This window comes from Electrophorus electricus, chromosome 6, assembly GCF_041902795.1.
Source record: "Electrophorus electricus isolate QZ-2024a chromosome 6, ASM4190279v1, whole genome shotgun sequence".
Taxonomy (NCBI): domain Eukaryota; kingdom Metazoa; phylum Chordata; class Actinopteri; order Gymnotiformes; family Gymnotidae; genus Electrophorus; species Electrophorus electricus.
The window spans coordinates 31,287,883-31,315,134 of NC_137502.1; the positions used below are offsets into that span (position 1 = coordinate 31,287,883).

General features: G+C 48.9%; 1 protein-coding gene across 5 annotated transcripts in view; it reads right to left on the reverse strand.

Moving 5' to 3' along the window:
* Positions 1-2,989: 2,989 nt before the first annotated feature.
* Positions 2,990-27,252, reverse strand: part of col5a3a (collagen, type V, alpha 3a) — a 56,233-nt gene continuing 31,970 nt past the window's right edge. For all 5 annotated transcript variants that reach the window (XM_081716441.1, XM_035525797.2, XM_081716442.1 and 2 more), the window contains 47 exons: positions 26,731-26,784; positions 26,161-26,205; positions 25,855-25,908; positions 25,720-25,764; positions 24,855-24,908; positions 24,031-24,075; positions 22,183-22,236; positions 21,079-21,123; positions 20,760-20,813; positions 20,546-20,653; positions 20,333-20,386; positions 19,979-20,032; positions 19,348-19,392; positions 19,221-19,274; positions 18,997-19,041; positions 18,555-18,608; positions 18,402-18,455; positions 18,099-18,152; positions 17,869-17,976; positions 17,532-17,621; positions 17,223-17,276; positions 16,995-17,102; positions 16,782-16,889; positions 16,625-16,678; positions 16,459-16,512; positions 16,072-16,179; positions 15,911-15,964; positions 15,063-15,116; positions 13,982-14,035; positions 13,775-13,828; positions 13,582-13,689; positions 13,241-13,294; positions 13,073-13,126; positions 12,924-12,977; positions 12,790-12,843; positions 12,580-12,687; positions 12,383-12,436; positions 12,214-12,267; positions 11,902-12,009; positions 11,704-11,757; positions 11,529-11,564; positions 10,910-10,963; positions 10,303-10,612; positions 9,802-9,914; positions 9,612-9,680; positions 6,479-6,712; positions 2,990-5,599 (listed from right to left, as the gene is read on the reverse strand). In XM_081716441.1, the coding sequence (XP_081572567.1) occupies positions 5,453-5,599; positions 6,479-6,712; positions 9,612-9,680; positions 9,802-9,914; positions 10,303-10,612; positions 10,910-10,963; positions 11,529-11,564; positions 11,704-11,757; positions 11,902-12,009; positions 12,214-12,267; positions 12,383-12,436; positions 12,580-12,687; positions 12,790-12,843; positions 12,924-12,977; positions 13,073-13,126; positions 13,241-13,294; positions 13,582-13,689; positions 13,775-13,828; positions 13,982-14,035; positions 15,063-15,116; positions 15,911-15,964; positions 16,072-16,179; positions 16,459-16,512; positions 16,625-16,678; positions 16,782-16,889; positions 16,995-17,102; positions 17,223-17,276; positions 17,532-17,621; positions 17,869-17,976; positions 18,099-18,152; positions 18,402-18,455; positions 18,555-18,608; positions 18,997-19,041; positions 19,221-19,274; positions 19,348-19,392; positions 19,979-20,032; positions 20,333-20,386; positions 20,546-20,653; positions 20,760-20,813; positions 21,079-21,123; positions 22,183-22,236; positions 24,031-24,075; positions 24,855-24,908; positions 25,720-25,764; positions 25,855-25,908; positions 26,161-26,205; positions 26,731-26,784 (3,537 nt within the window). In that variant the 3' untranslated portion in view covers positions 2,990-5,452. The remainder of the gene's footprint in view (positions 5,600-6,478; positions 6,713-9,611; positions 9,681-9,801; positions 9,915-10,302; positions 10,613-10,909; positions 10,964-11,528; positions 11,565-11,703; positions 11,758-11,901; positions 12,010-12,213; positions 12,268-12,382; positions 12,437-12,579; positions 12,688-12,789; positions 12,844-12,923; positions 12,978-13,072; positions 13,127-13,240; positions 13,295-13,581; positions 13,690-13,774; positions 13,829-13,981; positions 14,036-15,062; positions 15,117-15,910; positions 15,965-16,071; positions 16,180-16,458; positions 16,513-16,624; positions 16,679-16,781; positions 16,890-16,994; positions 17,103-17,222; positions 17,277-17,531; positions 17,622-17,868; positions 17,977-18,098; positions 18,153-18,401; positions 18,456-18,554; positions 18,609-18,996; positions 19,042-19,220; positions 19,275-19,347; positions 19,393-19,978; positions 20,033-20,332; positions 20,387-20,545; positions 20,654-20,759; positions 20,814-21,078; positions 21,124-22,182; positions 22,237-24,030; positions 24,076-24,854; positions 24,909-25,719; positions 25,765-25,854; positions 25,909-26,160; positions 26,206-26,730; positions 26,785-27,252) is intronic.

Sequence of the window (27,252 nt, forward strand, 5' to 3'; positions counted from 1 at the left end):
AAAACAATTGTTTGATAATAATTGGCTTGACCCAACCACTAAACATGAATAGAATAATGTATTATCATTATTATTCTCTGAAAAATATCAAAAAATCACAAATTCTTCCAGGGTATGTAAACTTATGAGCACAACTGTATATCTTCTCTCTTGACAATTGTGTGCTGGTCTGACCTGGTAATAAAAAAAAAAAGGTTTCATTGTAAAATAACAATAATAAAAAAAGATGGAGCAACTATGCATGGAACCACACTCTAAAACCTCCCTTAAAATATCTACATTTAAAATAAAATGTTATGCATGTTCTTGTTGCTATAACAACGTTACTTACCTGGTAATGCTTGCGTAGCCTATTCATGACTTGCATGCTATCACAACAGATTAAAAGTGGGTATTGGTACCAAAACATACAAATAAACCAGAGAAAGTGATATCAGTATATTGTTTAAGGCTGAGCATGTCTCACTTTATCCACGTGTCTTATCTGTCTACAGGACATTGCTTCTAGGTTGTACTTAATCTGTAAAAAAATAGAAATTCACTGATATGTGCTGGACTTCGTACTATTTTTATGAGACTATGCCTGCCTGGCCCTGCAGAAAAAAATGGGGGAATTTCAAGCCTTCCAGTCACGATGGGAGTCCTTTTCATCTGGTCTTCACTATTCTCACCGATACCAAATTCATGTCTCGACTTCACAGTGTGTTATCAATTTATTTACATTCGATTGCAGTGTTAATTAACTTTTCCAACTTTTGTGTAAAACGTTGAAAGCAATTTGGCCACTTTCGAGGCGCTGTCCATGGTGCTGAAGCGCGGGCTCGTCGTACCGCCACGGCACTTGTACTGCACACTGAATTCGCCTAGTTTCATCAGCGGAATAGTAAGGTCTGGCAGATCGATCGCGCTTTCTGCCAAGGTTTCTATCATGTTTCCTCCATGTTTTAGAGTTGTTCAATCGACAGGAGTGAAGAAGGAGGAAGGAATGAAAAACAGAGGGGGGGGGGGGGGGAGAGACAGATCACTGATGACCAATTCTGGCCATTTGTTCCAGGGCCAGGGTACAAACGCGTGGTCGTAATCAGCGAGCTGCCGTGTGATGCCTTTATGAACATGCTGTCTCCATGTTTTAAATTGGTCTGAGTGATGCGTGCGCCGTTTTCGTTCCCCTAGTTAAAGCGAGCCACATGATTACTGTGCTCCGAGACGTTGCTCCCGAGGACTAAATTAAGTGAGAGTGACACACCGACGCCAGGCTGCGAGAGCTCGAACAGACGGTACACGGCCAGCCGACTGACCCAAGTACGAGGCCCCCTCGTCTCAGAGATAATAATTCGACACTCTCCCTGACAGCGGTGCTGTCCGCGACACGGAGCTGCTGGCTCACTAATTCCATTTTTCAGCACCTCTTCTCTTTCTCAGCTAAGTCAGTGTTTGCTGTATTGATAATGAATTTAGATGGACCTTGAATTACTTTGTTTTCTCTCTCTCTCTCTCTCTCTCTCTCTCTCTCTCATCTCATATTAATAAGTCAGTTGCATCCACCTGTTTCTTTCTGTCGTCAATGTAACACTAACGAAAGTCAGCGGAGCTTCCCGGTTGGTGAGAACACACGTAGGAACACTAATGAGAAAATGCTCACTTATTTTTTTTCGATAATAGGTGTGGTCTCTTTTCAGAAGAGCTCATGTGAAATCAGCCCGCGATGAGTCTAGTGAGTTTATACTGTTCTCGTGTGCACTTTGGTACACACGCAATAAAATTCCTAATTGTAAATTCGTCTACATATACTACACAAATTAATGAATGATGAGTGATTTTAATGAGCTTCATGGTGAGTTTATTGGGATAACAGTTACTAATAAACATTGCTGGCCTGCGTCTATGGCTTATATGTCACTACTACTGATTAAAGAAAAAGAAATCCTAATTGTTATTGATACGCGTGTAGCTTTTAGAGACACAAAAGAACTGTTTAGGCAGGTGAAGGCCAGTGAGATTCTTCTGTCCATGCATAAACCCGGCTCAGATATTCTCTCTCTCTTTTTCTCTCATCTTGTATTAATAAGTGAGTTGCATCCACCTGTTTCTCACGGTTAGAATCACTGTTGCGTGCACATACTGCCTAGGGGTGCGTAGAGACAAAGAAACTTGCATGTGTTTTGCAGCAACAGTCAAGACTGGAGTACGTTGTCTCTTGTTTTTGCACTTACTGCACAGATCACAAGAGGTGTGTCAATTAAAAACAGGCTTACACCTCCATGTTTACCTTACTCAAGCAGCTTTGATTCACCCATGACGTCCCCAAACCCTTACAGAGCAGAGTCTGGTGTGGAGGAAGACTACAACACTACCAAGGAGGTGGATTCAATAGCTTGGGCGGATGGCTCAGATTAGACTAGCACCTGCGCGCTACACTAACTATGACTTGGGAATGAGCCGAGAGCACCTGGAGCAGTGGACAGCTCCCGGCTAATTTGTGGTGCCACTGGTTTTCGGATACCCAGGAGGGAGATCACACACTCGGATCAACTTGCCCAAGGCGTGCGCATCTGGACCTCATTTCTATTCCATCCCTGCCATGCAGCAAGACCTTTCTGAGCCCAGGGCTTAAGCTCAAGCTGAAATTTGATTGAGCCGAAGGAAGCCAAAAGTGTAGAAAATACAGCCATTCTTCCCAGCAGTGCCAACCCAGTGGAGAAGTCCCAGTAGAGACAAATGGCATGGCTCTCTCCAAAGCCAACCTGCAAGGAGCGAGAGAGAAAACGCCATGACCTAAGGCTCCTTTGACTGATGTGTAGAACGGACGTGTGGGTTTTTCTGTTTAGTTCTGCTACTCCCCAACATGTCTAATGTTGGTCCTGTTAAGTCAGGGAAAGGTAGTGAGAGAGAGAGAGAGACAGAGAGAGAGACAGACAGACAGACAGACAATGGGATAGAGAGAGATGTACATAACCACAAGGAAACAACTCAAAACCGACACCACAGGTGGTATTTAAGTGATTGGGTCTTTTATTTCCCCCAATTACATTGTCTACTACATAACTTCAGAATATTCCATGTCAAGACTGGGATGAGTCGCAGTTTTTATCTTGATTTCCGTAAGGATTTGTTCTGGTTCAGTATAATTGTGGTCAGAAAGTGACAGGAGTCAGGACTGGGCAGGAGACCCGAGTCAGGAGAGAGGAAGAGAAGGAGAGAGATGCCTAATTCCATGCTCTAGTTCCTCATGTTCCTCCACAGATATGGCTCATTCTCCTTGGCTCACTTTCTAATACAGAGCCATTTCATTATTCACACATACATACACACACACAGAGACACACAGACACACACACACACACACACCAGCCATGCAGTATGTCTGACTCCCTATCCTTGGTTGCACTCCTGGGGATGGAAACAAAAGTTAATTGAAATAAATGAACTGGGGAGTGAATCAGAGTTGATTACATCAGCGAGGTGGGAAGTAATGTTGATTACAAGTGCAGAAAAGAGAGAGAGAGCAAGAGAAAGAGAGAGAGCAAGAGAAAGAGAGAGAAAGCCAGAGAAGGAGAGAGAGAGCCAGACTGGAAAAGCTGAAGGAGGTTAGAGAGCATGAGACAGAGACGCACGCAGGGAGAGAAAACGAGGAGCAAAGTGAGAGTGGATAATGAGACATGGCCTGGCTGCAGCCTTTAAGGCACCTCAGCCTCCCGGATCCTGTCAAATCCTCGTGTCTCTCACCATAATGTACGATATTACAGTCTTTTTTTTAATGCGCTCATCATTTTTTTTCCCCAGAATTACACTTTTTTTTTTTCCCATCCAGGAAGCAGATTATTATTACTTTTTAACAACTGTACAATATATAAAAATTAATACCACAGATAGTGTACATAAAAGAGGACAGGAAGTGGGAGATGGAGCAAAACATTTTGAGTGGTTCGTTAAGAGCATCAGGAGTTACACTCCCCCTGTGCCACAATTACACCGCACAGCTACTGGATAAGGCGCAGGATGGTAGAGCTGTAGATCACGGCAGCACGCCTGTGGGTGTCTGTGCAGTATGAGTGATCAGTGGCCGCATTTATGGAGATCTGTGCACTAGTGCTGGGTCTCACCATCCACTCCATCTCCCTCCTCCGTCCAGCCCCGTCTCAGGAGGAGGCAAATGAAAAGTAATGACTTTTTTTTTCTGTAGCACCACAGCAGAACGTAAAGATAAATTTAACAACAGGACAAAAGAATGAGAGAGAGACGATATTTGAACACAAAACAAAAAAAAACATCCAAATGAACACCAAGCACCAAGGTACAGGACCAGGATGAGAAGTAAAACTAATTTACATGTAGGGAATTTAAAGGGATGCGTTAATGTTGCTACATTGTCTTCACTGTAAAGCTCTTATGGGATTTTTCAGAAGTCCTACCATGCTTGATGCAAACACATCACAAGGCACAGAGAATTTCAGCACACCACTCAGTAAAACCGCAGATACTAAAGCTTTCACTAACCCAGGATGAAATCAGAACCCGTAACACGGAATTTATGTCCGGCCGTGGGGCAGGACGAGCACACCATTCCGCCTGTTGCCGGCACACAAGTGAAGAGGCTATTCTGCATATCGGGGCGACGCTGGGTTCTCGCTCGGTCACACCTTACCCCGCCCACTCAGCCCTTGCCCATTCTGCTGGGGCACAGAATTCAAACCGTGCTTGATGCCGTTTATGAGGACTCGCTGATTAAAGATGGACAGCACCGTGAGTCCGACGCATGACAGGCACTGAGTAACAATTAACCGGAGCCAACGGCACGTCCCTGTCAGAGCTGTTGTGAGGTATAACTGTGCTCTTGTAGGCTCCCACTGAGGTGAGGGTGAGGGAAATTAGAGAACTTCAATATTGGCTCTCTGGCACTTAAGCTGGTCCCTCGAGTAGCAAATTACTTTAAAATAACATTACTAGCACACAAAACAAACAAGCAATACATGTCACAGACGATAAAGCCCAAAGTTGCACCTTGGTCTGAGCGGTCTGTACACGTAGGTTGACAGGCAAGATGCCAAACAGAAGGTGATGCGTCGGCCTTTCAGTGTGAGTTTCAAGTGGAGTCTATTAATTCTAGCCAGTCACACCACATAATTCACATCTTAGGTGAGCAGAGGAGATGAGGGGGAAGAAATGAAATCAAATTAAATGTCAGCATGGACAATTTCCCTCTGATAAATGTGCTCCGTTCTCGCAGGAGGGCTTGCCGGAATCTCTGTGGATTTAGTTCTCTCGCGACCATCAAACGGCGCAACGTTCTTTTGCACATCTCGAAGTCGCTTTTTTAAAAAGCCACGCCCACCTATCGCCCCCTCCCCCCCGCCACAGGCACATTACATACATAAATAAACATCGTGCGTGGCGAAGGCAGAGTCCGCGCTCGTTTGGATGGTGAATCCCCCAGTGTGGCGGCGTGCCCCAGCTAGCCATGGAAACAGACAGGTCCAATCTGGAACCCAAACTTCTGGTTGCTGTTCCCAAAGTCTGAGGCGGCGACGTCCATGATGGGGAGCAGCTCCGATCGCGGGGAATCGATCTCCAGCACCGTGCTCTCCTGGCCTTTGCGCGTCTAGAAAACACACAGCGAGACCCCGGTGAGCAAAAACCGGCTCCAGAGGCTTATGTCTCCTCTGAGCTTCTGTCACACTGGCCTGCTCTGATGTTTGCTCATTCTGTAGTGTTTTAGCTCCAAAATGATCTGATAGTTTTCAACTTCTCAGCTTCCCTGAGTCGGGGAATAATTGGGTGATCTGGTCATTTTCTCTCACTGTCTCCTCTTTTCCCCTCTCCTTCTCTGTCTCCTTCTCTCTATCCCCCTCTCTTCTTCTCTAACCCTGTCTTTTCTCTCTCTCCCGCTCTCTCTCTTTTTCTTTCCTCCCCATCCTTGTCTTTTTCTCTCTCTTTCTCTCTCTCCTCCTCTCTATCTCTCTCTCTCTCTCTGCAGTTCCTCTGCTTTGTGCAAACACACAGTGCTAGTGAGTTCACATTACCGTTTGTGTGCCAGTATCTAATGAAACAGTTAAAACATTGAGAACCTGGTGTGATTTTTGTTTTAAAAACCAGTAATAAATTGTTCTCCCCAAAACACAAAGGCTTTACAAGATGCCAGAATGGCCTTTAGGATCACACAAACGATCACTTCCCCATGCAGTGTATCATGAGACAACCAAATCTCAAATAAATGCGATCGTATTTATAGAAATTCTGATTTTTTTATAGAAATCTCTGATTTTTTCCCTGTGCACAAAGGACTTGCTACCATGGCCACTACTACATGATAATTACTAACACCATGTGGCATTTTGCAAATGAGTTCCTGCGAAGCGTTCTCACTGGGTTTCATTTACTGCTCGCGCCATTAGCATTCTGGCCGGCACCCCTTTAAGAGCGTTCCCATGATGATCCGGACTGCTGTCCAGGCCGTGGTCCAGGCCTCCGCTCTGCTCACCTGGCAGCCGTCGTGCAGCGATGAGATGAAGGGCGCTGTGGCGAGCTTCATCTCCTCGTCGTTGGCGGCGCGGAAGCGAACGGCATGGTGGTAGCTGCCGGCAGCGGCGTCATACCAGCCGGCCGAGTTGTGGCACACGTAGGTGAACGTCTGGCGGGCCGTGGCGCTCAGGAGCTTGAGGAAGGTCATCTGGACCACAGGCATGGGAAGGCCGTCGGCATCCGTGTAGGAGAACTACAGCCAGGAGAAACCGAAAACCGCACACATCATCATCATCGTCATCTTCATCATCATCATATACAGTGTTTTCCAGACACCCAAGATAATTTTATTAGGTATGTTACCAAAAAAGGCAAGGAAGATTTAGAGAGGAGGGGGAAAAACTTTGCGAGAAGTGAAGATGAACTGAGATCTGAAGAACGAAATAGAAGAGCTGTCCCAGAGAGGCTGGGCTGGAGATGTTCAAGGGCATGACCACTGAGGACCGCCGTGTGTATGCAGAATGAGCACTGAAGGGAGTGAGATATAAGGATGCAGACACTCGCAATAATAACTGGACCAGGAAGAAGAGCACGAAGGGCCTTGAACATGATAAATGGTCACTTTAAGGGCCCATGTCCTACAGTCTTTTGTTTTATTTATCTGGCTTTATGTTACATAACATAATTCCTTTTTACACCTTTTTCCAACCTGTCTTTATTCCTTAGGCTGCTGTTACTGCGCCTTTAAGACGGATATAAGCAAAATACGTTTTGTTCTTATTGGCTGCCTTGTGCTGCGCCTCATCCAAAACGCATTTAGAGCTGAAACTTGCCCGAGAACGGCAATGTAAGTGGGCGGGGCTAAACTGCTGTAGGCTGAATAGGCGGAGATATGTAAACGAGTTTTCTCGTGACATCAGAGAAACAGTGATTTCACAACGGGCTGTTTCTGCAGATCACGCCGCACTGTATGACTTTCGTCATATCATTGTACTGCTCACACTAGACAATTTGTAACCGGGAATCCTGAGGTCGTTGTGGTCTGCACACTACATGACTTAGCAAGGACGGGCGATCACACGCATTCACCGTCCGACGAGTCTGTCTGGTCTCGAGACTACGTTTCGTCACACAGGGAAACGACACGATGCCTTGCGCGAGACGGATTGCCGTCGTTTTCCCTTTAAAGTAATATCTTTACTTTTTTTAGTAAACAATCAAGCCGTCCCCCCGGGGTTTCTGCTCATGCCTGCGATCCCATGGGCTGCAGCTCGACACTGCATTCACTACCAGTCATAACACTTTCACAGTACAGGATTTTGACTCGCTGACAGGTCCAGATATTTAACACGCGGGACTCTGCGTGCGTCTCCGATCGCGTCTTTGATCAATTGACACATACAGAGACGATTTTCGAGCCTCAAGCGAATGCTGGTTTGGTTATGATCTGAGGTTTTACTCGGCGACCTGCAAAACCTTTCTGCGAGTGGGAAATCAGGGCTAAAATTATGTAGCCTGAACTCGGCATTAGATTTCATATATGAACTGTCAACTGAGAGAATGACTAGTGCGATTTGAAACTTTAACAATATTTTTTACATTTTACATTTAAAAGAAAATTATAATAAAACAAGGAAGAAAATTGTCCTTTAAACTGAATATGCTGAGCGACAGGCAACATGCGTAGTTGATAAAGCACGGGAGTTATATGTGCTGATCACGTGGTGCGCATCAGCACTCTAGCAGGTGAGCTAACGAATACATGGTCCGAACTTCCAGCATCTTTCATGCTGAGAAACATCGAGAAACGTGCAATATTGCAACGGTGAAAACGTGCAATGTGAGAGTCAGGTGTCCATGTGGGTTGAAGGAGAACTGGAATGTTCCCAGGAACCTGCACAGGCTTAGCAGCTCTACCCGAGAGAGAGAGAGAGAGAGAGAGAGAGAGAGAGAGAGAGAGAGAGAGAGAGAGAGAGAGAGAGAGAGAGAGAGAGAGAGAGAGAGAGAGAGAGAGAGAGAGAGAGAGAGAGAGAGAGAGAGAGAGACAGAGAGAGAGAGAGTCTATATTTGGGACCTTCTAGCTGCTTTTGTTTTATTTCTTGTTATTGATTCAGACTAGACGCCACAGGTCGCAGTCAAGGGCAGTGGTGTTTACACTTATTTGTTTCAATTCTACACCATGGCAAGTTCCACTAATCACATTCTCTTCTTCAGTGAGGAGGAGAACTCATTAGTGAAAACGTGTGGCTACATGCAGGGTGAGAACAAAATGATGTAGACTCTATAGCCTTCAGTGAACCCAACTGAGTGCTTCTGATCTATACTACAGAGAGAGAGAGAGAGAGAGAGAGAGAATCTTCTATTCTCAAGCGGCATGGCATCTGTCTATGCCAATCTCTGTGACAAGGTCACATATGTTAAGTTGTATGAATGGTCTCACAGTGAGGCAAACCCCCACTGCCATTCTGAACTGCTCTTTAACGATCTGGGTGTGGCAGAGCACTCTCGTGCACACTCACGAGGGTTCCAGCCTGGGGCGTGCAGTGTGGCAGAGCGCTCTCGTGCAGACTCACGAGGGTTCCAGCCCGGGGCGTGCAGTGTGGCAGAGCGCTCTCGTGCACACTCACGAGGGTTCCAGCCCGGGGCGTGCAGTGTGGCAGAGCGCTCTCGTGCACACTCACGAGGGTTCCAGACGGGGGCTTATGGGCAGGGCCACATACTAATTCCTCCATCAGGAATGCATGCATGATTTACTCCTTTGTTTCTTATTTTTAGTCCTTAATTTAGTCCTGTATTTCTTTATTTTACACAAAGAGGGGCTGGCAGTGAGCTATTTGTATCAGCCAGAGCACTGTGCAGCAGGCTTCAGCTTTCTGTTTCTCCCCTCAACAACATATCACGTAATGACTAACTTTCTAAGATTAACAGATCCAATAGCCCATTACTCTAGTTAAGCTACAATAGCCATCTATCATAAACATAACACTGTCCACAGTGTCAACAGCACAGGGTGCAATAAAAGGATTCACTGACCACCAGCCCATCCAGGTTAACTGAAAGGTCTTTGACAAGGGCATCGTTGAACTGATGCCTGGCCGACCATGTGGTAAACGGAGGATTTGGAAGGGGGCTAGAAAACAGTAAAATGGTACCTGTTTGCCCCTCCTGTACTGGCTGTACCACGTGCCCGGTTTCTCCCGGTTCCAGGCTGCTGGCTTCACCTGGGTTGAGTGATAAACACAGACGGATCAGATGGTGCGTGCTCTTCAAGGCTGGCCGCACCCCAGGCTGACAGGGGCGAGGGTTAGAGCCATGTGCGCGGGCGCTTTCCGGGGTACTCACCGTCTCAAACCGTTTGTCAGGGTGCAGGCAGGTCTCTCCGCCTGCGGTGAAGTTGCAAAACACCTTGATGGAGTCTCTGTGGCTGCCCTGATTTGGGTCGATCCAGTATTCGCCTAAAGAGGTGAGCGGCATGGTGACACTGCTAAATATTTCGATTTACATAACTGTTCAGTTCTCTGTAGTTCAGAATTTTTTATCGAATTACAAGTAAAAGTGGGATCGTTAGGATATATCATTAGTGGGATATATTCTTATGTATTCTTTGTGGTGTGCAATACTTGCAAGTGCATAGATTATCTGTTAAGCATTTATTGGTGAGTAGTCAGGGGTCCATTACTTAGCCTGCATCTAATGTAGCATAATAGTGACTCATATTAGATCTTTGGATGACCTGTTTAGCAGTGTGCTGGGTGTCTGTTTACACCCAGGTCAGGGAACCTCTCTGTGTGGTGGCCAGGTGTTCGAAACGTGCAGTCGCCTGGCATCGGATGCAGCTCGTACCATCATGGTAGTTAGGCCGGCAAATCCTCAGCTCCTTGCAGGTGCGCGCAGGGCTCTCGAACGTGCCCAGTGGCCTCCTCATCAGCTCCACCTCCGTCTTCATGGAGTTGAGCGAAGCGAACACCTCTTCCATGCCCTGGGCGTCTTCCAGGGGTTCGTCCGCCTGTAGCATGTCCTCCACGTTCAGCTGTGCCTCCTCATCCTGCTCCTCCCTTGTGGCCTCTTCCCCGTGGGTCTGGCCCGAATGCCTCCTTCGCTTCCTGCGGCCCTCGCGGATGGGGAGCGGTTCGATCATAGTAGCCGGAGAACCCTGGGAGAGGAGCGGTAAGGATGGAAGGACAGTTAAAATGGAAGGACAGTTGCTGAAGCTATGCGAGATGTCATCACATTTAGATGTAGAATGTTCCTTGACTTATTTACTCTGTACACCTCTTGCGCAGCTGTTTACAAACATCATAACCTATGATGTTCTTTAACTGTATGGAGATGTTAAATGTCACGTATCATCTGATGCCTTTCTTCAGCATTCAGGGCTCTGTGATGATGCCATTTCGACTTTTGATAGTGTTGACATTGAGAAGGTTCTGGAAGGGCTTAGGGAGCTTACAGGTGGTCCTGGTGGGCCGGACCGTCCTGGGTCTCCTTTTGGGCCGATTGGTCCCTGTGTTGGAGAGAGCAAGGAGGTGAATTCTGATTCAACTATCGCTCCGCCCCCAAACTCCCCTCCCACCCAAACCAGAGGCTTAGCCTGTGTCTGTCTCAGCAGGATTAGCCAGGGTTGAGTGACAGGGCTGCTGTCAGGTGCCCGACGCTACTCCTCAGTCATGTCATGACTGTTACGGCATAGTACAACTACAGACCCAAAGCCACACAGAGAGAGAGAGAGACATGGAGAGAGAGAGAGACACACACACAGAAAAACAGAGAGAGAGACATGCAGAGAGAGAGAAAAACAGACAGACAGGGGGAGAAACAGAAACAGAGACACTACTGCACTGCTAACACATGAATCAGGGAAAGAAAGATACAAAAAAACACTGCAGGGAGCGATATCAGGAGTGCAGGAGAGAGAGAGAAATGGAGTAAGTGAGAAAAAAGAATGAAGGAGAATAAGAGTGAGCAAGAGATTGCCAGTGTGACAGAGAGAGGAAAATTGATGTGTATCTTGAACAGGCATGAGGACAGGAATGAAAATATAGTGATCACAGAGAAAAAAAACTACAGACCTGTTCTCCTTTAGATCCTTTTTCTCCCATCGCGCCCTGTTGGGGGTAGAAAGAGCGGGGAAGGAGTGTGAGAGCGTGAGCCGAGACAGAAGGCGAGGCAGGAGACGCCCTGGAAGTGGTGACATGTGCAAAGTATGAGTGGTGTCGGATTGTGGTGCAGGGAGTCAGTACTCACAGACAGTCCTGGAGGTCCAGGGGGGCCCAAGGGACCAAGCAGCCCGCCCACACCCTGTGTGCCGTACAGAAAAAAATGTATGATGTAAAGCAATGAGCGCTAACATTGTGTCTGAAGTCTACAAAATGCTGCATCAGTGCATCAGCGAGTTATTCTGTGATGATAGGCTATATACTGCATGCTATATGCCATACGCACCGGGTCTCCTTTGGGTCCAGGTATTCCCTGATTGCCAGGCAACCCTCTGTCTCCTTTCTCACCGAAGTCCCCCGGAGGTCCAATGAGTCCAATCAGGCCTACGTGACCCTAGGGAGTGCAATTTTTTCAGCAGGGTGAGTGCTGGAGGACAGTGGGCTGATGGGCAATGGGCTGACAGTCAGCCCTAAAGGCTGCTGCACGGGGCATGTTCATGGTATGTTCAGCACAATTTGCCATGCATATGTGCAAGGGTCGTGCCCAAAGGTGCGAGCATTACTCATCCTGCCGGATGACCCATTCTGGGTCTCTCACCTTCTCTCCCTTCTGGCCTGGATCTCCTTTCAGTCCCGGCAGTCCAGCAGGTCCCTGCCAAAGCAAAGGACGATTAAAGGGGAAGTCTGCTTTGGCAGCGAGCCTGAATTTTCTGCAGCATAATTCAATCGGGCGGGTCAATGAGAGTGGGATATGCTGGAGTGCTTACCATAGGCCCCGGCGGGCCCGTCTGTCCAGGGGGCCCGTTTAAGCCCTGTTCCCCCTGCGTATGGAAAGAGATTGAGCAACTAAACACACATCGATTAGCAGGTACATCTATCCATAGTTTGGGTTTGTCTGCATCTTGTCTGTTTTTTTTTTTTTTTTTTCAGACACATCCATCATGGCATGCGCAGGGAAACTCACCGCAGAGCCTGGGATTCCACGCAAGCCCTCTGGACCAGGCTGTCCAGGCTGTCCCTGGGGTCCCACGGGCCCTCTCTTCCCAATCGGACCCTCTGTCCCTGGGGTGCCCTGTGGTGAGTAACGGAGCCTTCAGTCACCCGTGACAGAAAAGGAAGATGGCCTGATAACAGCACCATACCACACAACCATAAAAAGAGAGAAAATCCTCACCTTTGACCCCTTTTTCCCCTGTTTCCCTTCTTTACCGGGCATGCCCACATGACCCTGTCAAACGAGGAAAGCAAGATGGCGGTCGCAGTTTTTACATAAAGGGGCTAAGAAAAAGACGATGAAGAAGAACGCACCCTCCGTCCTGGTGGCCCCGGAGGTCCTGGTTCCCCAGAGGCCCCTGGTGGTCCCTGTACAAGCAAGAGGAATATAGTGGGTGAGAGTTGTACCATAATACCTTTATATCACATGTATGTGTACTGGCATGACATGTGTGATTACTTACAACGTTCCCAGGCTTCCCAATATCTCCCTTCACTCCTGGTCCACCATCAATGCCCTTTATGTGACAGTTATAGTGGCATATAATACACTGACAGCGCACTATAAATAAAGACATACAACAGTAAAATATCATCATTTATCCGTGATGGTAGCCGGTGATGGGACTCACGTTTGTCCCTGGATCTCCCTGGGGTCCTTGGTCTCCAGGAAATCCAAGGGGACCCTGTAAGGGACAGAATGTGTTAGAACGCTGATTGCTGTCCCACACTCATTAACATAGCTAGAACTGAGTGCCGTCAATTCACTCTGAATCAGATCTCCAGAAAAAAGAGGCTCAAAGTAGCGAGAAACAGGTTTGTATTCGTGTTCCCAAGGCCTCTGTGGCGAAAGCAATCCCTGAGGAGTATCGCAGAAGAACAGCTAGTGATTGGGGGGACAGAGAACTCTAGTGACAGAGAACTGTCGCAGCAGAGCGTCCCTGAATTCCTGGGGAGAATCGATCCCACTCACCAGGTTTCCTTTGGGGCCGTCCTCTCCCGGCTGGCCCCGCACACCTGGGGGTCCCGCGGCCCCGGGCACACCCGTATCGCCCTTCTCACCCACATCCCCTTTCTTGCCCTGAAAATAGGAGCCAACGGGGAGGTTAGCCACCAAACTCGGGGGACTAAAGACCCACAGCACTAAAGAGGAGGTGGAAACTCACAGGGGAGCCCGTTTCTCCCACGATGCCTGGACTGCCTGCCTCTCCATCTTCCCCCTTGGTTCAGAAAGCAAGTGAGAGAGAGGAACATGCATGCACATAAATGCAACATCGATCATGCCGAGTCACTTCGCATTTCAGAGAGCAAGCAGCCAGCCGACCTTCATTTCACGCCCTTAAGCAAACTGTATCGTGTTTTTCGATGCCTACCTTTTCACCCACTAAGCCAGGTTGGCCCACTCCACCAGGCAGGCCCTGAGCACCCTATGAACACAGGAAGACCCACAGTGACTTTAAGGCACTTGGCATGCAACTACGCACCCCCCGCCCCACCCCACCTCGACACACAACCTCCCCGCACAACCCACCTCGTTCATATTCATTTAAACTTGAAACTGAATTTGAAATGCCAAACCACATGCTTTCTCTTTGTACATAAAACCGGATTATGTGAAGCCAAAGCCCTGCCTTCTGCCAGTGCTGGGCCCGTTTCCTGTTTTTGGAACCTGAGGCTAAGCAGAGGTGAGCACTCACACAGCCGCTGACCCTGGAGCCTGACCCTGGTCCCTGGAGCCTGACCCTGTCTGAGTGGACGGCGGGTCCCTGTGTGCCCAGTTTCATTCCCACTCATGCCCTAATCGCCTGCCCACCTGCTCACACACTCCACTTCTACAACAGTCCACGGCACGCCAGGCTCGAGCGCGGAAACCCATCCTCTCCCAGCACAGCGCCCGCGGCCGCCTCGCCTTGCCTCGGCCCGCCTTGTCCCGCCTTGTCTCGGCGCCGCACGCACCGCGTTTAATAATTAACGTGTGGGGAACATCGAGAGGCACCATTAACAGAAGTAAATCTAACTCTCCCTCTCTGGGATGATAATCTAATAGCCCTTAATCATTCATAGCAGAGTAAATATAACTCATGAGCCAGGGATCGTGGCCCACTACTAGTTAATAATTGAAGGCTAAAAATCATCTGCTGGCCAGGGCAAGAGGGGGAGGTGCAGGAGGTGCAGGGGGTGTGTGAGGAGAAAGAGAAGGAGATGGGAGGACAGGAGGAGCACGGAGCTCACTAGCAGTGTATGGCAGTCGGCCAGCGTCAGAGGCCGATGGAGCCTAGCGCAGGGGCCCGTAAAGCACACATACCCTCATTAGGAGCCATCTGTGTGAGAGTGGAGGGCAGGGTTATTATTCTTAAAACAGCTCCAACCACCCACTACTGGCTTGGCCATGGGATAACCACGGCATTAGCCGCACACACACACACACATGCTGGGTGACAGTGTGACTCTTACCTCACCACCGATGGGTCCCGGGGGGCCATGAGGACCGTGCTGTCCTGGAGGGCCCTGAGGAAACAGGGACAAAACAACCACTTTTGTTACAGGAGCACATCATTATCCACACAATCGTCACACACACACACACACACACACACACACGCGCGCGCGCACACACGAGCCTGCTCAGTCTGCCTGTATCATCAGCACTTCCCTTCACTGATCTCAGAACAGTAGGGTTTTTCTCATCATTGCTTGCTGACACAGCGATGACAGGCCATTACAGATGACCTCATACCTCATTTCCCCTCCTTCCCTTCCTTACTGTCTTTTTTACTCTAATGCTCTCTCACTCGCTCACTCTCTCTCTCTCTCTCTCTCTCTCTCTCTCTCTCCATCTCCTCTCTGTCTCTCAAATCCCCTGATTCTCTCCCTTCGCTCTCTCTCAGTGAATTTTAATGAGGACCGTTTCACCCTCATTCTCTCCGGGTGAAATCTGAGAATCGCCCCGCTGAGCCATTAACCAAGCTGACTGGATCCCCATGGCATCAGGACCCATGGGAGCGCACGGTCCCCGTCGCCTGGCATCATGCTTCCACCTCCAGAAAGCTCCTTCCTCTTCATTCCTTCTTCCTTCGTTCCATCTTCCTCTGTCTTCTCTTTCTCTCCCGACTGTCACTCTCCAATCCGAAGGACGCGTCTCACACACACACACACACACACACACACTCGACCACATTTACTCTGATGCCTCACTCCCTAAGCCATGGTCACTCGTTCACGGCACGGTGTGAGAACGTGAGGCACACCGGAGGCAAACCACAGAGGATAGTAAAGAAGAGAAGGGTTGAGGTTTATTTTACCAGTGGGCCAACATGTCCAGTCTCTCCCTTCTCCCCAGGGGGTCCTGGCATTCCCTGTCCACACAGAGGTAAACTGTAAGGCTACAATGGAAGTCATTAGGGTTTCCTGATTCATGGCAAGTTTCTCAGACTGCAGGTGAGATGTGGATGAATGGCTTTACCTGGAGGCCTGCAGGCCCCGTGGCACCGACAAACCCCCGAGGTCCTTCATCACCCTTTGCCCCATACATTCCCTGCTGGCCCCTGGGACCCGGCTCACCATCCATACCCTGAGAGAGGAGCCGGCCATTTAAAAAAGCTAGCACACTATCATTTTTTCTTTTCTGTTTATGTACATAATGTACATAAAATGGTGGGATATGTGGTGGGACGGTGGGATGATGAGGGAGAGTAATTAGCTCCAGTACCTCCGCTACTCAAAAACAGTACAGGTGTGGACAGATGGGTTCATCGCTGTGGATGCTGGTGTATATCATGGATTAGCCACTAACATTGCTTATCAGCTAATGACTGGCAGACAGAGTTGTCAGATGTAGGGATGTACATACAGGTAAGCCAGGATGTCCAATGGGCCCCTGAATTCCGGTTGGTCCTGGAGGTCCCTGTGAAATAACACACCATAACCGAGTTTAAGGTTTATGCGTTTTCTGTCAAAAGTCACTATTAAACGATCTTATTCTCAGAATTGATGAATCGCTCGGGTGAAGGTCATACCGATTCTCCTTCATCTCCTTTGCTACCTTTCTGTCCTGGGCCTCCAGTCTCTCCCTTTGGAAACAAATACAACACCCACAAAATCAGCCGAGGTCAACCATAAAGAAAAAGGACGGCAACGTTTGTCAATGTAGGAATCTGAGGGTTCCGCACGCACCTTATCACCGTCCTCTCCAGGCGGTCCGTGCGGCCCAGCGGGTCCGGGTAAGCCCACGGGCCCCTGCTCCCCATCCTGGCCGGCAGGGCCCGTTAGTCCCTTTCCCCCCTGCAGACAGCCACAGACTGTACATGAGAGTCACGTCAACACCTCCCAAGAACTGCAGTCAGCACATGTCAGACAGTGGCACGTGGGGTCCTTTCAGGTTCTTACGGGTTCACCCTTCTCCCCCATCGAGCCAGGAGGGCCCACTGTTCCCGTTCGCCCGGGCTGGCCGATGCCGCCCGCTTGTCCAGGCGGTCCCCTCTCCCCAGTGGCGCCCTGCGGAGAGACACGGTACGTCTGAGTCGTTCGCTCGCGAGCGGGCGAGGTTTTAAATATCAGCTGCAGGCGACCGAGGGAGGTGACTGCGCGCCTCATGGTCCCATGAATCACACTTACAGTCGCTCCCGCAGGTCCGACTGGTCCTTCCTCTCCCTTCAGACCGGCAGCACCCTGAGAGCACACAAGAGCGACACGAGGAATCACTGGAGGAAGGGCAGCGGTTGAGCTCTCATCAAGCACCTACAGTGCTGCAGGTTGTAATGACGATGTCAAGGAAGCTGTGTGCACACGGCACGTTGTCAAGACTCCCACGTGAGGCACGTGACCCAGGCAGGAGGGGTATCGCCCACGCTTGACCGGAGAGCATCACCACAAAGAAAATGGGATCAGAAAAGACGGAATCCGACGGGGGTCGGGGCGTGTTACCGTGGCGCCAGGCGTGCCTCGGCTGCCCCTGAATCCGCGCTGACCAGCAGGGCCGCTTTTCCCAGGAATACCCGTGAGCCCCTGATCACCCTGGAAACCAGAGAGCACACATACCAGCATTCAGTGTCGCTGGAAGCTGACTGCTCTGGCAGTCTGTTCTGTACTGACCCAAACCCAGAGTCTGACTAGCAGCCTGGTCTACACTGACTGAACAGATGCACATGAACAGTCACATACCTTGTTTATAAACATGTACCATGATTATTGAACTTTCCTGACAACGATGATGTCATTTCCAGACAATGATGATGATGGTGACACTGTAGGAGTCACAAACCTTTGTGCCTTCTTTGCCCGCAGATCCAGGCAGACCTTGCTCCCCAGGAGGCCCCGGGGGTCCTGGGTGACCTCTTTCTCCAGCTGGTCCCGTCTCCCCAGTTTTACCCTGAAACAGGCCACACAAAGCCAGTGCTCCAATCCAACACAGTTGTCTTCAGCTGGAACATGAAACACTTAGAGGCCGTGGATAAACACTGTGGAAAAATTCCCTGCTGTCGGCACACCCACCTGAGGTCCGACCACTCCAGTAGGTCCCGGTGGGCCAGTTTTTCCTTGGAATCCCTGTGTGAAGAAATAGGACAGTTAGCGCCACCTACCTCTGACCCCATTTGCAAAGCAAATAGTAGATGGAGTCATTTTGTGTTTAAGGGTTAACAGACATGGAGCTAACTGCCTCAGAATTTACAGAATTTACACAACAATTTATCAAAGCAAAATTCATCCAGTTATAGCAGGAGGAATTAAGCACTACAGGGGAAAAATAGCTAATAATCAGTTCACCCTAGCCTTTTCTGAAGATATCTAACTCACCGGCTCCCCCCGTTGGCCTGGGTGACCTGGTAATCCATCTTTTCCTGGAGGGCCCTTGGAAAAAAGGCAAACAATAGATTGCAATGTAAAAAGCACAAGACCTTCTTGTTCCTACATAGAACGTCCCCCATGTGATGAATGCATGAGGCTTACATTCGGTCCCTTGGCCCCTGGATCTCCGCTCCGGCCCTGCGGTCCTTGAGGTCCCTGCAAGAGTAGAGCAGAAATGTGGGGAAAAACAGTATGGGAATGTGAGTTATTGTGGGTCATTTCGGTGCCCTGGTGCACTGACCTGAAAACAGCTTCATTAGCACAGCAGTGTGAAGATATATTACGTACAGGCACTTAAAGGAAATGCTGGATGTTTTGTTGGCAGTGTGTACTAACCAGAGCCTTGTGGTGTACTGAGGTTTACACTGTTAACGTAACGAAAGCACAGTGCAGGCTAACCCTAGGCCCAACTCAGCACCATTAAAGAAAAACCAAAAACTGGTGTTAGAACTCTGCAGTTACTCTGCAGTTACTCTGCAGTTGCGATGTATGAATATGTTTGTGGTATTGTGTAAATGCCTTTCATCTGTAGTTTAAGTTGTACCTTGTCTCCTACGGGCCCTGGCGGGCCGTCGTGACCAGTGGAGCCCTAGCAGGACAAAAGAAGTGGCAAGTGAATATTTAATACAACAAAGCACATTGCGTATTCTGGACCTTTTTCGTTGGAACACCAGAGCGGTGTTTTTCATGCCCACTTTATCCCTCACCTTTTAATGGCTTTTAGTTTTATTTATTTGTTCTTTTTTTTCACATGGCTGGCCTACTCACCTTGGCACCGGGCACTCCTGTTGCTCCCCTGGCTCCTCTGCCTCCTCGTGACCCCTGTAGCCACGGAAACACCATCACGCAAGGGCACCCCACATGAACAGAAGGTGCTTGGGATTCTTATACTTACATTCGGGCCACGTTCACCTGCTTCCCCTTGAGGACCCGCAGGCCCCTGTAAAGGAAGAAGACAAAGGGATAAGCACACTCACACACATACACACACACACACACACTCACACACACACACACTCACACACACACTCACACACACACACACACACACACACACACACACACTCACACACACACACACACACACACTCACACACACACACACACACACACACACACACACACACACACACTCACACACACACTCACACACACACACACTCACACACACACTCACACACACACACACACACACACACACACTCACACACACACACACACACACACACACACACACTCACACACACACACACACACTCACACACACACACATACACACACACACACACACTCACACACACACACACACACGCACACACTCACACACACTCACACACACACACACACACGCACACACTCACGCACACACTCACACACACACACACACACACACACACTCACACACACACACACACGCACACACACACACACACACACTCACACACACACACACACACTCACACACACACACACACACACACCATATGGAAAAGTGCATGGAAGAGTCGACTGAAACACTCTCTCACCCTCCTTCCTTTCTCTCCTGGCACACCCGCCACTCCAGGAAAGCCGCCCGATCCCTGCAGGCGGGTGCAGAAGCTAATCAATTAGTGCATTCCGCTCATTAATCAATCTCTACATTTAATTAACCACAAATTAACCTCAGAAATCACATTACCATAAATAAACCTAACATTAATTGTTGTCTCTGATAAGCTATTAATAAAACCATGTCTTTAATAGCCATTTATCGCCCTTTCTATAAATGAAATATTGAAATATTAATGTGCCAAGAATTTCCGTCGCCCATAATTCATGGTACTACAATCTATCAGCTGATTGTGAGCTTTGCACACAGCTTAGCATGATTGGTGACATACCTTCGGTCCCTGTCTCCCTGGGTAGCCTGGTAAACCAGGCACTCCTAGTTTGCCCTAGGAAGGAGATGCAAAAATTGGGGTAATTGATCCATTTAACCTGCTTCAACAGTGACCCAGATTGTCACTACAAATGGTAAACCTCTGATTTATATAGAACGTGTTTAACAAAATACACCCAGGCATGTGACATAATGTAGGAATGACCACTGCCACCTTTTCTCCAGCGATACCAAGAGATCCAGACTCTCCGGGTGGTCCTAACTGACCCTTTGGCCCCTCAGGTCCATCTTCACCACGGGGTCCGGCAGGTCCAATGTCACCCTACGCACACACACACACACACACACTTGAATGGCATCTTGGAGGAAAAATTTTTGACAGCTGACAGGAACCAAGGATGTCTGAAGCAAGGCCATAAATCCCTTACTCTGTCTCCTTCAGCTCCCATATCACCTTTGGACCCCGGGAAGCCATCCTCACCCTGACACAAACAGCAGAGAGGCCCTCATTCACCGGCCAGCCAGTCTCTCATCATACTACATACAGAGCCTCCACTTCTGGTTTTTAGATTTTTATTTGGGGTTAAGAATATGAGCAACTGTTATCAAAAAACTATTCATCTGGAAATGCCACGATCAGCACCACAGCTTATGTCCGCTATGAGGATTTGTTCTCCAGTTCTGAAGAAAACATAGCAGCCATACATGTACACGCACATATATGTAAGCGAGAGTCATTTCCTCTACCTTCTCTCCTTTGCTTCCTTTGAGGCCCCTCACCCCTTCAGCACCCTGTGGCAGAAGACCAGAAAATGTTAGCGATGGTCACAGAACCTTCTAAACACACAGAACCTACTTAACACACAGAACCTTCTAAACACACAGAACCTACTTAACACACAGAACCTTCTAAACACACAGAACCTACTTAACACACAGAACCTTCTAAACACACAGAACCTACTTAACACACAGAACCTTCTAAACACACAGAACCTACTTAACACACAGAACCTTCTAAACACACAGAACCTACTTAACACACAGAACCTTTTAAATACACAGAACCTTCTTAACACACAGAACCTTCTAAACACACAGAACCTACTTAACACACAGAACCTTCTAAACACACAGAACCTACTTAACACACAGAACCTTCTAAACACACAGAACCTACTTAACACACAGAACCTTCTAAACACACAGAACCTACTTAACACACAGAACCTTCTAAACACACAGAACCTACTTAACACACAGAACCTTCTAAACACACAGAACCTACTTAACACACAGAACCTTCTAAACACACAGAACCTTTTAAATACACAGAACCTTCTTAACACACAGAACCTACTTAACACACAGAACCTTCTAAACACACAGAACCTACTTAACACACAGAACCTTCTAAACACACAGAAACTTCTAAACACCCAGAACCTTCTAAACAGAATAGGCAATGGTGGCTAAACTTACAGATGCCGTGTGAATAATACAAAACAGTGCACAAGCCACAGAAACCATGTACGATTCCTACTGTAGTCCTTAAGTGGTCTAATTCTGCTAAGAAACTCTATATACACCCCCACAGACACACATAAACACACATGCCCAGGACACTGTTTCATAACTGTCTTGTTATTATTTCTCCTGTTCGTCTACTGCATCTCACACTGCCAGGACGTGTCCCCTGAGAGTGCATTGCTCTCTACCCGGACGCATCAGCTGACAGTCGGCCACATAGCAGCACCACTCCAACATCCGTCATTCCACACGTCCGCCGTCTCCGGGGGCGGGGCTGAATCAGCCGCTAGGAAAAAAACAAACTCTGAGAGCTGCTCTCACCTTCACTCCGCGGGGCCCCGGGTATCCGATGGGCCCTTGCGCTCCGGGTAACCCCTAAAAATAAAAAAAAAAATAATTTAAATGTGGGCACTCGTAATACCCCTGTTGTGTCTGCCCCATGCAGTGAAAGTGTACTGGCCATGTAACACTTAGCATCTGTGAGTGAACCAATACAGCCCACGGCAGCTGGCGCCGAGCTAACGTAGATGTGCAGAGAGTGAACGTGATGAAAGGGAGTGTCTGTGCGTGTGAGAGTGAATGTATTTAAAGGGAGTGTCCGTGTGTGTGAAAGGGAGTGTCTGTGCGTGTGAGAGTGAATGTATTTAAAGGGAGTGTCCGTGTGTGTGAAAGGGAGTGTCTGTGCGTGTGAGAGTGAATGTATTTAAAGGTAGTGTCCGTGTGTGTGAAAGGGAGTGTCTGTGCGTGTGAGAGTGAATGTATTTAAAGGGAGTGTCCGTGTGTGTGAAAGGGAGTGTCTGTGCGTGTGAGAGTGAATGTATTTAAAGGTAGTGTCCGTGTGTGTGAAAGGGAGTGTCTGTGCGTGTGAGAGTGAATGTATTTAAAGGGAGTGTCCGTGTGTGTGAAAGGGAGTGTCTGTGCGTGTGAGAGTGAATGTATTTAAAGGTAGTGTCCGTGTGTGTGAAAGGGAGTGTCTGTGCGTGTGAGAGTGAATGTATTTAAAGGGAGTGTCCGTGTGTGTGAAAGGGAGTGTCTGTGCGTGTGAGAGTGAATGTATTTAAAGGTAGTGTCCGTGTGTGTGAAAGGGAGTGTCTGTGCGTGTGAGAGTGAATGTATTTAAAGGGAGTGTCCGTGTGTGTGAAAGGGAGTGTCTGTGCGTGTGAGAGTGAATGTATTTAAAGGTAGTGTCCGTGTGTGTGAAAGGGAGTGTCTGTGCGTGTGAGAGTGAATGTATTTAAAGGGAGTGTCCGTGTGTGTGAAAGGGAGTGTCTGTGCGTGTGAGAGTGAATGTATTTAAAGGGAGTGTCCGTGTGTGTGAAAGGGAGTGTCTGTGCGTGTGAGAGTGAATGTATTTAAAGGTAGTGTCCGTGTGTGTGAAAGGGAGTGTCTGTGCGTGTGAGAGTGAATGTATTTAAAGGGAGTGTCCGTGTGTGTGAAAGGGAGTGTCTGTGCGTGTGAGAGTGAATGTATTTAAAGGTAGTGTCCGTGTGTGTGAAAGGGAGTGTCTGTGCGTGTGAGAGTGAATGTATTTAAAGGGAGTGTCCGTGTGTGTGAAAGGGAGTGGATGTACTTAATGGGTGTGTCGGTGCGTGTGAAAAAGAGTGAACATTCTGAAAGGGAGTGTCCTTGCGTGTGAAAGAGAGTGAATGTTCTGAATGGGTGTGTCCGTGCGTGTGAAAGAGAGTGAACATTCTGAAAGGGAGTGTCTGTGTGTGTTTAAGGGAGTTCCCACACACAGGAAGCGCTAAAGCTTAGCAGTGTGGACAGCATGCAGCTGTTTACGGGATGCTCTTTCGCTTTCCCACCCCGCATGAAATCTTGGCTCCGTGCATTTCCTCAGCAGAGTGATCTCAGGGAGTGTAGCAGCTGACCGGAACGCATCCACATTCAGCCTGCGTGAGAGTGCATGTTCCTGCATGGGTAACCTCGTGTGTGTCTGTGTGTGAATGACTCTGTGTGTGTGTATGTGTATGTGAGCAAATGAGCACATATGTGTACAAGTTCATGCATATACTTGTGTAATTGCGAACGAGTGTGTGTGTGTGTGTGTGTGTGTGTGCGCTCGCACGTGTGTTTGTGTCTGTGTGTGTGTGTGTGTGTGTGTGTGTGTGTGTGCGTGTGTGTGTGTGTGTGTGTGTGTGTGTGTGTGTGTGTGTGCGTATAACCCACCTGGAGCCCCTTCTCTCCTGGGGGTCCCTCTCTTCCTGGATGACCCTGTGAGCAGAATGACCAGGTGTTACAGTAACAGCAAACTGACTATAACACATTCTGTTTCCCTTGAACAGCTAACGAGCCACTGCCTGGGCCCAAATAATGCCCCCATCTCTACCGTCCACGCTGGTGCCCCCTCAGCTAATGCCCCCATCTCTACCGTCCACGCTGGTGCCCCCTCAGCTAATGCCCCCATCTCTACCGTCCACGCTGGTGCCCCCTCAGCTAATGCCCCCATCTCTACTAACCGCACTAGTGCCCCCTCAACTAATGCCCCCATCTCTACTAACCGCACTAGTCCCCCCTCAGCTAATGCCCCCATCTCTACTAACCGCACTAGTGCCCCCTCAGCTAATGCCCCCATCTGTACCGTCCGTGCTGGTGCCCCCTCAGCTAATGCCCCCATCTCTATCGTCCATGCTGGTGCCCCCTCAGCTAATGCCCCCATCTCTATCGTCCATGCTGGTGCCCCCTCAGCTAATGCCCCCATCTCTACCGTCCACGCTGGTGCCCCCTCAGCTAATGCTCCCATCTCTACTAACCGCACTAGTGCCCCCTCAGCTAATGCCCCCATCTCTACTAACCGCACTAGTGCCCCCTCAGCTAATGCCCCCATCTCTACCGTCCACGCTGGTGCCCCCTCAGCTAATGCCCCCATCTCTACCGTCTGCTCTGGTATGCAGCTTGTGCACGGAACATGAGGAGCTAATGAAATCAGCTACATGGATGAGCGCACGTGAAACCCACATGCAGCAGTTAGTGTAAGAATCAGATGTACTTACTGGAGGTCCATCTATCCCAGCAAGCCCCTGCATCCCAATATGCCCCTGGGGTCCCTGTGTTGAAAGAGAGAAACAGAGGAATCTCTGGTCAGGGAGTCGAATAGAACCTGTACCGGTCAGGTGGCTTCTCCGGGCAAAGCAGACACAGACCGACCTTCACTGCCTTTGTGTATATCCCACATGGCACAGTTCTGTCTACGTGACCTTTCTGTCCCTTGTTGAAGCAGCTTTGTAATGTGCAAACTAAAGTGGCTCATTCGCCTCATTTGTTTAGATTCTCGTTTCTCACCAAAAACACTTGTGGCCAAATCTGTTTACACCCTCCCTCTGCCATGTAGAAAAATAGCAGCTAGTGATCTAGGCATTGCATCACTCGTGAATATTAGTGAAAACGTGCAGTACAATTATGGCTTGCACTGCAGGGGATCTTACATGGACCACAGCCATTGTGGTTAAAGGAGACATTTGTTTGTGATAACTGATGCCATCAGTGTCATTATCGTTGATAGAAACCACATTATACACACACACACACACACACACACACATTCTCACACACCATTAACCTACAAGCTACAATACTAAAGTGCCCTCTGATTCAAATCACCAGACCTAAGCCTTATAATACCACCTTTCCAAGTTTGTTACTGGAATCGGCGGCTTTAATCTTTTCTCCTTTTTTTCTGCGGCTGGGGCTGCATCAGCACCTCTGGCTCCGAGCGGGGCCTCTCCCACTGCTGCCCGTCGGGACGCAGCGGGAAGCCCCCTAGGTGGGACGCAGTGGGAGGTCTGAGCCGATCCGCCTGGTGCGCACCAGAGGTCAATTCTGGCTGTGTTAACAGAGACGTGCTCGAGGGTGTCTTACCTTTTCTCCAGGCAGGCCAATGGGACCCTGAGGACCCGGGAATCCCTGTGACGAGAGTGGAACATTGCCAGGATTAGGAGCATGGTATGGTGAGTGGTTGCGTGCCTGGTCTGGGCGGCAGGGAGACACACGTACCTGGATGCCTGGGTTTCCCTGTTGTCCCGGGGGACCCGGCTCTCCTGGCGGGCCCTTTAAATAGCAAAACATGGGAGTCAGCATGTTTCTTATAATAATGTGTGTATTAATTGAAACACCCCCCCCACCACCACCCATTTAAAGTATCACAGAGAGATCCTCCTGCTTTTCAGTATCACAGAGCATGAAGGGACGATGGCAGTACCTTCATGCCTTCATCTGCCTGTAATATCAACATTGCCACTAGATTTAATTGGGTAATGGCCCTTCACATTTATTGCCTTGAACGTCCCCCCAGAGACCTACCTGGTTTCCCTTGAGTCCCTGAACTCCATCCACACCTTGAATGCCCTATGAGAAAATGGCAACAAGAGAGAGTCAAATTCTGTACGTGAACTAGATATGCGTTGGCTGAAAAACAACAGCTTTCAAACCGGGACATTTTTAAAGCTGCGTTTTTAAGTTGTTGGTTTTTTTTCATCCATCTGGGACAAATAGAAGGATCTCAGAGAAATCTGTCATTAGTGAGCACTCAGGCAGAAAATAGACTGACCCCCTGCTTGTAGCAGGGCTTTTGAGAAATGTGCAGGTCTGCTTGGCCCTGGGCTACAGCTGCTCATGAGCTCCACCTAGTGGACACACCTCACTTGACCACCTTCATCTTAAGGTGCTTTGAGAATAACGTACAACACTCCAAAATATGTAGCTCTTATGATCTTATGCAGTATTGGACATGAGTAACAAGCAATCAATTTGTGTCTTTTCCACTGCATGCTGAGTTAGACAGCAGTAGTTTGCTGATGCAGCTTTCTTTACTGTGTGACCTTTGACCTATGTGAATCGATTTGCATAGGAATCAATGACTTGCTAACTTACAGGCGGTCCGGGTGGTCCGTGTGGCCCTTTAGGCCCCACAAGTCCCCTGGCCCCCTGAAAATGACCACAATGCAACAGTCAGAATCTGTAGAGAAAGATTAATTTAAGCATTTAGGCTCGCACACGGAAACACTCCCTGCCAACGTGCATGTGCGCGCGTTGTGCATACACCCTTGCTGGTGCACTGGTGTACCCGCATGCCTGCCAAAGTGTCATCATGTATGTGTGCAACTGTGTTTGTGTTCTCGCATCAGTCTAAGTGTGCATGCATTTGTGAGGCAGTGGGGGCTGGGTGAGGTGGGTGAGGTGGGTGGGGTGCGGGGGGGGGCACACGCAGCTGCTGGCACGTGCGTGGTCCACTGCAAGCCAGCCAAGCCACCTGTTCCAGGGCCACATCTGTGATCTCCGGGGAGGTGATTGATATGGAAATATAATCATACAAGCCAGGATCTCATCCCCCCCCCCCCGTTTGCCAATCTTCCGCACCATCCATCTCCGTCTCGCTCCCGTGGCCCTGGCAGC